The 11450-nt window shown below is 50.1% G+C and overlaps 1 protein-coding gene across 1 annotated transcript; it reads right to left on the bottom strand.

Moving 5' to 3' along the window:
• Positions 1-3538: 3538 nt before the first annotated feature.
• On the bottom strand, positions 3539-5883 carry CEBPB (CCAAT enhancer binding protein beta). The gene has a single exon (XM_069034099.1). It carries the CDS (start codon positions 5612-5614, stop codon positions 4640-4642), a length of 975 nt encoding a protein of 324 aa, XP_068890200.1. The 5' UTR covers positions 5615-5883; the 3' UTR covers positions 3539-4639.
• Positions 5884-11450: the final 5567 nt, after the last annotated feature.

Here is an 11450-nt window from a genome sequence, read left to right on the forward strand (position 1 = left end):
TGCGCAGGCTGGGGCAAAGCAGCTTCAGCTCACATGAAAGAATCAGGAACTTCAGAAAAACCTCAGGATAGTGTCCAAGTGTAGAGTTTCTACCAAAGGTTAGATTTGTTTTGTGAAGATTAAACTTTCAGACTATGTTTTGGGTCCCAGTGAAGTGTTAAATAGGAACTTAGTTCTTTTAATGATTTCACTTGTCTGTTCAGCAAGTGTCTCTCAAAAGTGACCTAATTCCCCACAGATTTAATGTATTGGTTTAGCCACATGGTTTTATTTTTGCTTTATTGATTGATTGAAAAAAAGTGTCCAGAGTTTGAAAGTAACTGTTTCCTTGGCAGTAGCAAGTATATCCCTATTTTTGCTTGTATTTCTTATTTAACATATTAGGACCCTTTCAACATCCATGCATAGGTTTAAATTTTTCTTCACACTTCATGTTAGTATTTGAGGTTTGGCCTAAAATTCTGACTGTTAAGCATGTGTGCAGACATAAAGAGCAAAAGTCAAACACTCACAAGAGTAGTAATAGTTTTGGGTTTTTTTAATTAGCTATCAGGAGCAAAAAGAGTTAGAAACAAATTCTATTCCAAATTCATTCCCCCCTTCTACCCTATAATCATCTCTAACCAGACCAAATTGAATGCAGAGATCTGCTTTGGACTCGCGTTGTGTCATTGGACAAATGCGAGACAAGATGATGGCTACTGAGCATTATCACTACCAATAAAGGAAGAACGTGTGTGATTTGGCCTCATGTACAGCTCTTCTCTTTATGACAGCAGATATGGAGTTACATTGACTTTTATTCTGGTCACAGCTAATGAAACATTGCTTGAAAACTTGTGTGACAGTCACGTCATGTTTTTACACCCATCCACACCAATGACAGTTGTTCACACAATTAAACTGCAAAGGTAAACATTGTGCACAAAGCTTTTTCCAGGCTCTAATTTATGTATTCAAAGGCTACTGCAGGATTTCAATGAGGAAAAACCGAACTGTTACCAAATGTGGTTGAGTCTCCTGTCTAACAGCCCCTGGGTACATGTGGGCAATTTGTGTGATTTTTATTTGACAGAGGAGGAACAATTAGTACAGAAAGATGCATAAATTTTCCTGCATCTTCCAAGAGTCACCAATGGAAGACAGTGGGAAAAGTGGAAAAGCAACACCACAGTGTCAGATCAGAGCTGCACTAGGTTACTCATGCTTTGGGCAGATAACAGAGAGTGATAATTGAAGAACTGCTCACAAAAGTATAATTGTATTTTTAAATATATTTTTAAATTGCTACATATAATTTGTTTTGCAGAACTAAGCACTACTGAATTCAAACCTTATAAACCAGTGCTAGGTGCTTTGGAAAGGGGATGTCAGTGCCAAGGATTTACAGACTGACTTCTACAGAGGAAAAACCTCTGTTATTTTAGCAGCAATAAGAACGACCTGTAGAAATGAGCCAGTGTAATACATCATTTGAAAAAAAAGATAAAAATAAAAAGCCCAAATGAAATGCTGCTTATAAACTTCTGTAAAATTGAGAACAGCTCTCTGGTGCCTAGAGCTCTCCGCATGGTTTGCCTACCATGAGTTGTCCTGAGTAGCTTCAGGAAGAGAAGCTCGGGAAGCCTTGTCTGAGGCCAGTTGAGACATTCCAAGTCCTGTCCTCAGCCAGCAGAATCTTATTTGTCATGGGAAACTAAATCAATATTTGGAGCTGAGATACTGTTTGGACAGGGATTTTCCAATCCTCCCACTGCAATTAGAAAAGGTATTTGGAATCTTTTGTCTACTTTAGTGCTTGGAATTTTCTCAGATACATTTACAGACTACTTTTTCCAGACTATTATTTTCTAGGAAATGTTTTAATTACAGGGGCTTTTTCATATGCTGTTTTAGAAGGCAGAGTATTTCATAACCTGCATGCATTTAATGGCACTACAAAGCTTTTACAATGTAAATTATGAGGGTAATACAAGATTAAGAATGAAGGATTGGGGAATTCTCTTTCCAAGTCTTTCACGGATTCCTTCTGAGGTTGGCATAAAATTGGTGCATTTATGGCCTCAATTTTCCCATCTGTACAAAAAATCATTGCTGCACAAGGTTTCTCCTGAACTAGAATTCTGTCAGATACCTTGGAATACAGCAGTAATTTAAACATCATTCTTTAAATTGCAGCAATGCCTCCCTGGCTCTCCCGCACTGGGGCAGGCAGGGTTTGAGGATGGGGATTAGCTCCTTCATGCCTCGTAGAGCTCTATCTCCAAAACTGGACTATTATTTAAACAGATATAAATACCTCCAGTACATCTTATCTTTCAATCTACCCTGCCTTCCAGCTCCCACAAACTGAACTCTTGTTGGAAGCTTTGTTATTTGGAAAGAAACAAAAAATATATCTGAGGACGTCTCCGGTCCTCCAGCAATTCCACCCTCGGCAGCGCTCGGCGCTGACTGGGAGCACTGCTTGTGAGTTTGGGTGACATTGTGTGGCCTCCAGCACAACAAAAAACTAGGATCTAATGATGTGGATAAGTTTCGTAATGATACAAATAGTAGAATAAACAGCCACAGGAGGCTGGAGTAATCATCGTCACGAGGGACAGCCAAGACAAGATCTAACGTCTATCCTGCCTGCAAGAACTTGAGTCATGCTAGTGCAGGAGCTAGCTCACCCAAGAAATCTATTTTAGGGGCTCGTAAAAACAACTGAACTGCACTGTACATATGAAAAAGCAAAGGGGGAAATCTGTATCAGGGCTAACCCTGCCCTGCTCGCTACTGCACAGCTCTGGGAAGAGCAGGGAATGTGCAGGGAATGTCAGGGAGGGCTCCAGCTGATGGACCCGCAGGAGGCTCGATCGTAACACTCAAAAACAGCAGAACAGCTCTTTCAGTAGAAAACATGTTTTGCTTAAAGAGGCACTAGAAATAAGCAACAAACTTCAGATTTGTCCTGCAGCCCACAGCTGTTTGTGTGGAATGTATAGGAACAAATTCAAGGCCACTCTCTCTATACTGAAACCCCCTTTTGTGCTCAATTATCAGAGCACAGGCAGTAAAGGAGTTTCTTTCCCGGGGCACTGAGAATCTGGATCTAAAAACTTCATGCTTAAATTTGGCCTAGCAGGAAAATGGAAAATGCTGACTAAGACCTGATCTTTTGCCCAACTCCCTCCACGTAACCAGCCTGAGACTGTTCATTCCTTACAGACCTCGGCGCAGCAGGGAGTAACACAGCCGGGAGCTCCAGCAAGGCTGGCCTGTCCCAGCAGTGGGCAGAGCCTTGGATCTCCCCAAAACAAAGTTCTGGCCTGCTACAAACCTCCTCCTCCTCTGCCACCCCCCCTCATCTGTTGCTTGCCCCCAACAAACACCTCTCATCAGAGAATTCTATCTGCAGTTTTTAGAAAAATGTCTCCGGAGCAAAGGGGAGGGGGTGGTTCATGAGCCTCTCACCTGGTTGGGTCTCATGGGAGCTTCCCGAGCAATGCCTGAAATTACCGACATCCAACAGAAATGCAACTTTCTCATGTTTATTCCTGTAAACTACAAACATAAGAAATGCTGAATCCTAGAGAATAGAAACTCTGTAAAGAAAAAAAAAAAAAAAAAAAAAAAACAAACAAAACCTCATTTTAGGCTTCCTCCCTTACTTTTTCTTCTTCCCTCCCACTTCAGACTTGGCATTATTTGCCAAGCATTGGTCATGGTTTGGATAGCACATCTTGCTCTACGCGTTCAAAACAGCATGAAGTGCAGAAAAAACCCCAACACAAACACCTCCTCCCCAAACAACACCCAAGCAGCAGCTAAAGCAGGTGATTAGAGGAAATAAAATGAGGCAACAAGAACTGGCTAAGGCTTCTAGCTCTGCTCTTTGCTGAGTTTCTCTTGGGGGTTTTGGGGTTTGGGTTTGGTTTTGGGTTTTTTTTTCCCTTTCTCTGAGTCAGAGAAAGCTAAAAGACCAACAAAAATCCCTATCCCTGATCACAGCATTGAGCCAGAATCAGCTGGAATTTCAACCCTGTGTTTAATCTAACTTTAAACATGCCTTCAAAATAAAACAAGCTACTTTTTTTTAACCTAGTCATAAAGTTTATTAAAATTGTTCATTAATGCTTCAAATGTAGCAAGAATGCATAGATCCCAAAATATACATATGTATTTTCTTATAGAAATAGATTATTCTTTATAATAAAAAAACTGTAGGAACATCTTTAACAGATTACTCAATCCATGACTGACAGTTACACGAGATTGCATCATGTACACAGCATTCCCAGCCATGCTTAAAGGATTGCATCACTTTGCCCTTGCTCTCCTCTCGCTCTTTTAAATAACCCAGCGCCCAGCAGAGCCCGCCCGGGCCGGGGCCGGGGTCCCTCCGCGCCCCTTCCGCGCCGCCCGCCCCGCTGCAGCCCCCGGCCCCGCTCAGACCCCCGCGCGGCGGCGGAGCCTTCCGCCATCATGTCGATAAAGACAAGGAAAAAAAAAATCCAACAAAAACAACAACAACACAAATTGAAACCAAACCCGCCCGCCCTCTACGGGCTCTTGCCCCCCTCGCCCCGGCCCCAGGAGCGCGGAGCGGGGCCGGGAGCCGGCGGCTCCGCTCGCCCCGCCGCCCGGCCGGGGGTCAGCAGCGCGGCGAGGAGGCGAGCAGGGGCTCGGGCAGCTGTTTGAACAAGTTCCTGAGGGTGCTCAGCTCCCGGGAGAGCTGCTCCACCTTCTTCTGCAGCCGCTCGTTCTCGGCCGTCAGTTCCAAGACTTTATGCTGCGTCTCCAGGTTGCGCATTTTGGCTTTGTCGCGGCTCTTGCGCACCGCGATGTTGTTCCTCTCCCGGCGGAGCTTGTACTCGTCGCTGTGCTTGTCCACGCACTTCTTGGGCTTGTTCTTGCCCGCCGGAGCGGTGGAGTAGCCCCCGCCGGCGGCGGCAGACTTGGAGGACTCAGAGGGGTTGGGGGTGCCGGGGGGGCTGGAGGAGGATGAGGTGGACAGGTTCCCGCTGCTGCCGCTCGGCACCGACTGGTAACCCAGGTAGGAGCGCACGGTGCTGCCGTAGGGCGAGGACATGCCCCCCGGTCCCGGCCCCGCGCCCCCTTCTTCCTTACGGGGCCCTTTGCAAGAGTCCAGGGTCTCGAAGACCGGCTCCACTTTGGTTTCCACGATCTGGGGCGGGAAGCAGCCCGGCAGACCCCCCGGCTTGTGGCTCTGGCTGGCGCAGGGGTGGCTGTGCCGGGCGAGGCTGATGTAGGTGTAGTCGGGCTTCTTGCTGCTGCCGCTGCCTTTATAGTCCTCGGCGAAGAGATCGGAAAGGAAATCTTGGCCGGCGCCGCTGCTGCACGGAGGCTCAAAGTTGCCCCCTGCTGCTGCCGCGGGAGGCGGCGGCTGCGATGCCAAAGGCTCCAGGTACGGGCTGAAGTCGATGGCTCGCTCGTGGTCCCCGACGGTGAGCTCGGTCATGGAGCGGCCCCCGGCCGCCCGCGGGTGCAGCTTGTTGAGAGCAGCCAGACAGTCCGCCTCGTAATAGAAATTAGCCACTTCCATGGATTTAAAGGCGGGCGGCTGGATGGGGAGGCATGCTGCGTCCCAGGCCACCAGGCGTTGCATGAAAGCAAAGGGGGATGCGGGGAGGAGGAAACGACGCAGGGGGGCCCCCCCGGCAGAGGGTCAAGCTGCCGCCGTCGGGGTGGGGGGCTCCAGACCCTGCCGCAGTCTCTGGCCTGGGCACGGCCCCGCGGCGCTGCCCACCCGGGCTGGATCAGTCCCTGCGGCGCGGCGGGGCTTCACCGCTCCGGCAGCTGCGGCGGGGGCTGGCGCGTCTCCTCCGGACCATCTGGTTCTGGGTCCCGTGTCCTAAAGTCTCTGACTTAGGAAAGTTCCTTTCCTCAGTTATTTATAGGGGCGGTGGATCCCATAGCAACAGGCGCGTCACCGCCTGGCCGCCTGCCACTCCGCACGCTCGGCAACTGCTGGTCCCGGCCCCGGAGGAGGCTCCCGGGGCGGGTGCGCCGGTGCGGTGCGGTGCGGTGCCCGCCGGGCCGCCCACAACAAACCCGGGCAGGGACGGAGGGAGCGGCCGGGCTGCGGGCCCGCAGGTGCGGGAGGTCGGGGCTGGCCGCGGCCACGGCCGGCCAGGACGGCAGCGGGCAGCGCTCGGCCCCGGGGCTTCGGGGACACGCGTGTGCTGGGGCGCTGCTGCTGCTGCCCCGTGCCCGCCTGGGCTCTGCTTTGGCACCGGAGAGGGAGGCAGTGCCCGCGGCTGGCAGCGCCGCACGGGGCTGCGCACAGATCGCCCTGGGTCCCGTTTCATCCTTGCGGAAATCAAGGCAGGAGAGATTTTTTCAAAGTTCTTTTGGCAAAGCAGGGGGAAATCTGCGCACCAAAGACGGATTCCCGTTACTCTCCATCCCGTGGTTGCTTTGGTGAATCCCACTGGCAAGCAGAAGTGTCCACAGGGACGTGCCTAGAGCCACTTTCCAGTGGCGAGTCCAGCTCCAAGCAAGGAGGAGTTGGAGCAGGGCACGGCACTGCCCCAGCTTCCCCCTGGCCGCTGCGAGCAGCCAGAGCCCCGCAAAACCAGCGCTCCCTCCCCAGCGCTTCAAGCACCGACGGGGGCCTTAAAGTTTGTCTTGGCATATTTGCTTTGCATGATATGGGGCAACTGTCAGGGCACACACGGGACAGGGAATCGGGGCTGGAGCCGAAGGGGACCGAGCGTACGGAACGGGGTCAGAGGAGAGTGAGATTTGTGCATCGGAACATGGAATCCAAAAGCTTTTTAGATTTGCGGGGTAAGTTTGGGATGGCAGACTGAATCCTGATGTCCGTTTTAATTAAAGACACCCACCTTGGGAATCAAACTTATATTTTCACTCTCTTACTCCCACATTTACCTGTCTACAAGCTGATGATTCATCCCCAGAATAAAGGACATTAATTTAAAACAAAACATATAATTAAAGGAAGTAGGAGTGTCCTCCCTCAGTAAAGAAGACCTAGCACTGCAGGGAAAATGACACTGCCTCTTAGAATAATGTGAAGCAATCCTGCGGTGTGGGAAATATTGTAACGTTAAGCCAGAGGAACAGGTATTGCATTATATGATTCAAACAGTCAACTGTTCTTAATGTTCAAACCTCAGAACTCGGAAAAGAGGAAGAATTCAAGAATCAGTCAGTGGATCGTCAGACTTTTTCTTTTTTTCTTTTTTTCTGTTTTATCTTTCTTTTCACATTTTAATAGGATTTTTTTGTTTGTTTCCATAACAAAAGCTCCCTAACAGGTTTTCAGGCTTCAAATATTTCTAGTTCCATCTTTATCTACCAAGTTAATCTTTGGTGAATGCACTAGAGATTAAATTGGAGCTGGGCCTGGCCAGAGAGGTGGGTCTGGAGATTGTAGTTGGAGCCCATACCTTCATAAATACAAACATCTGTATTGGGTGCAAATACTGGCAAGTTGCAGTGAGCCAGGGCTTGTTCTTCTGGCTGTTTACTCCCTCATTCTGTGCCTTTATCCTGCATTCTGATCTGGCAGAATACATCCAGCGGCTGCCCTAACTGGCCCTTCCAACTGAACTCTTAAAAATCCGTCTGTGTTTCCTACCCTGAACCATCTCAGGGCCCCAGAGGCAGGAGGTCTCCTGCGTGGTGACCTGCTACAGGCACGGCTGGTCTGCCTTGGCATTACCGTGACAGGTCTCCATCTTGCCGTGCTCCTCAGCTAAAGTCAAATGCTAAAGCTGCCTGGTAAAATTCCTGAACAGATTTTCAAGATGTTTTTGGAGATCTAAGTTTGACCTCTTCAAATTTCTGCCCTATTCTCTGCTGCTCTGCAGCAGAAAGTTGTATTCCTGCCTGGGGTTAATCTTCCCTAACAAAATAAAATGTCTGTGCAACTGTCATGTGAAACAGATTCTATCAGGGCTGGCGTGGCCCACACCTGCTCTCCCGGCCAGTGCTGAGTAATCCCGCAGTCACCCCGATCACGTCAGCTGGGGTGGTAATTCAGGTTGGATGCCCAGCTTGTCCCCTCCTTCCCTTCTCCCCCTCACCTCCCTGCTCTACCTGGATCTCTTTCAACTTCCTCCAGCTCACCTCAAATCCCAACATCCACTCTCATAGAGCCAACATCCATTCTCAGCTTCTCATGGGAACCTTGTTGGCGGGACTAACCACTTATCCAAAACCCCAGCATTCAGCAAGCAGGTTTTGAGCTAACTCTGGTCTCTTTTAAGTTATTTCTGCACTTGTCACAACAAATGCATGGCCAGAAGTGGGGGTTTTGAAATGGGAACAGGTGCAGAATGAGGCTCACATCACAGGATTGAGCCGAGGTCTGGGTACACAGAGCTCTGTCCCTGAGAGTGCCTGGCTTGGCCTTGCCAGATGTGAAGAGGCTGCTAGTAATTGTCCTGGAAAAGCTCCTCAGAGATGTTGCAGGCAGGGAGATGCAGACATTCCTGGTAAAGGGATGCAGGCACTGGCAGCAGCCCTTCTTCAGCTTGTCTCCCAACAGAGCAATATTCGTTAGAAAAGCAGCGCTTCTGTGAAAAGCACCTTGCTTCTAGTGAAGCATGATTTCTTTTTTTCAGAACTATGCAGCTGAGGGAGGAGACAGCAAAAGTCCCAAATTACTTAGTAAGAACATAACATTTTGGAAAAAAAAAAATCTGATGCAATAGCATCCAGATTCCTCTACATTCATGTGTAAAACAATAGAGACACGGGGAGGGGAACAGGAGGAGACCAGCGTTGTGGAAAGGTGGAGGGAAGAACCTCATCCTCACTGTTCATCTCTGTCATGAATTAAACTCTGCTCTCTCTTTGCACTTTGGAGCCACAGCTTTGCAGCTCTGGGCTCAGACCTACAGTAAAGCATTGCAGAGGAATTTTCTTCCTGGAAATTGTCTTCTTTTCCAGGATTTCTTACAAGCTTTCCAGTTCATGTGCTCCAGGTCTACAGCAGTTGTCTCTGGAATGACACCAGCTTTGGGGAGATGCTGTTAGTTTAGTGGTGATGGCTCAAACAATGAAGTGTTTATCAGAAGGCCTCTGGACTGAAGGTCATACCCTAGAAAGAGGCTGGCTGACATTTCTGATGATTCTTGCAGCAGTTTTGTCCCATTTATTATTTCCCTGGCAATAACTGTTAGCAGGTCAGTAAGATCAGAGCTGCATCACACTGGAGCTGCTCACCCACCCTCCAGAGCTGAGGGGCAGAGGGGCAGAGCAGGGGCAGCGGGGTAGGAAGGTGATGCCAGCAGCTGGCAGCTGCAGCAGTGCCTGAGGTGCTGTGGGCAGTGTGCTGGAGGTGAGCTAGAGGAGAACGTGAGGGATCCCAGAACAGTGTCCCTGCAAGCAAGCAGGCTGGGAAAGAGCACAGAGCTGGTGTGGGAAGGTCTCTGGGGGGTAGGAGGGGACCTTGCCTAAAAGACTGACTTAAGCAGAGCAATGTTGCAATAAAGGCTATAAAATAGAGAAGTAACATTGAAATTTATTTCTGAGCGTGTTGAGCACTTTTTTTCCCTTCTCCCTAGCCCCAGGTCTGTCTTTATTCAGCCGCACACCATATGTCAACAACAACTCACGAGCTGTACCTGGCAGAGCACAGGTTTGAAACTATTGCTCTCCACTTGCTGTTCTCTGCTGTAAAAACAGCACTTACGAAATGTCAGACGGGCAATGTCTCAACTCACAGAGAGGCTGGCTCTCCTTCTGTCTGCCCCAACTCTTAGGCCAGGCTCGAGACTTTGCTTCATTTTAACACAAAAAGTGATTGCCACATGCTTTCCCCCTCCTGCCCCCGCAGCTGGATGCCGTGCTGGCAGTCCCAGGGGCAGGGAGCTCCCCGGGCGGTCGCACGCTGTGTCTCCTGGCCTCTTTCGCTTCTTTTGTTACAGACCAGAGTCCTCCCCCCCCGAGCGCTCCCTCACCCTGTTCCCGTGTGACATGGTGATGGGCTGTGACATGGTTTTTGTTGGTCTTCTGCTGATTTTCTGCTCACCTCTGACCCAGCAGGCTTGGCCTTTGCAGCCCTGCGTTGCTCAATCCCCCTTTATCTCCACGTTACTCTTTGCCCTACCGGGTGCGCGGAGACGACACCTGGAGATTGACACTGGTGGGACAACATCAGTGAAATACCTTCCCTGGCCAGACGGAAAATTTTCCAGAGCAAATTTGAGGTCGGAGCACGCACTCTGGGGCTCTGAGAAACAAAGGAAGGAGGAAGAGTCAGAGCACACAAAGGCCCATGGAAGGGAGCAGTGACAAAGCATAAGCCACAATCTCCATCCTGCATGGCAGAGAAAGTCCCTGCTGGAGCTGTCTGTCTGGAAGGATGTGGGCTGTCAGTCTGAACAGGGACAGTGAGAAGTGACTTTGTGTTTTACGAGTAGCCCATTTCCTTGTGCTCCAATAAAAATGGCAGAGAAGTTGCTGTCCGCTAACTTTCCAGAAGTTCTCTGTAGTTGCCTGACATTTCCTGGGTAATTGCAGCCTCCTGCTTTGATGAATTTGTTACAGATCATGTATTAGTGATCTCTAGTGTATCCAAGCTTTCAAAAGATCCACCCAAGGAAAAAGATTTCTACTTTTCCAGGGTACCCTGCAAAGTGTCAGAAGTTCCTAGTAACAGCACCTGGTAGATCATTTAGGAAATTTCTAAAAGAGGAGAACTGTTCTGAGGTCCTGAGGCTGTGGGACAGGTAGCTTGAACTCCACGGGGTGTATGGCCGGGGGAACATAAAACAAGGGAAGTCTGAGAGGGGGGTAGCAGGAGAATGGGCTTAGGTGAAGAATTAGAAGATTTTTTCTTTATTAAAAGCATTAAAAGTCTGTGCTCTAGACTATACAAATACTTGTTTTTCATCTGCTCTCATCCTGTGTTCAGCACCACAGGGAAAGCTGGGCTGCCAGGGAATCGGTTTGGACTTGTTGTTTGCGAGTCCTGGCACTCGGAACCACGCTGGGGCTGGTCTGTGTCACCTGGCAGCTGGCTGAATGGACGGGCTGCCAGGTGGGGGCAACCAGGGTGTTTGTTCTGTCCCCCACACGCCGCGCTCCTCGGTCCCTGTCATCTCCCCACCTTTGCATTTACGGCTTTGGACGGGAGCTGGCTGCTCCAGCTCTGCCACCCACTGACATTTTCCCATGCCAGAGAGAGTCCAGCGAGGAACCTCAGCCAGTTCCTGCTCCCCCCATGCCTCGGGGCTCGGGCGGACGGAGCGGCAGCGGGGAGTGGGCAGGCACGGGGCCGAGCGCCCGCGGGGGCTGCGCTCAGCCGGGGGGATGCGACCGGAGCCGGGACAGCGCCAGGTGCACCAGTAGAACCAATGTCAGCTCCCGCCGCTCCGGTGCGGGGTCAGGGGAGGAGTGCAGTGTGGAAGGCGCCAAGAGTCGCTGTTCGGGGAGGGCTCCGGGCAAACGGGATCCTCAGCCGGGGG

This window comes from Aphelocoma coerulescens, chromosome 20 (genome assembly GCF_041296385.1).
Source record: "Aphelocoma coerulescens isolate FSJ_1873_10779 chromosome 20, UR_Acoe_1.0, whole genome shotgun sequence".
Classification (NCBI taxonomy): domain Eukaryota; kingdom Metazoa; phylum Chordata; class Aves; order Passeriformes; family Corvidae; genus Aphelocoma; species Aphelocoma coerulescens.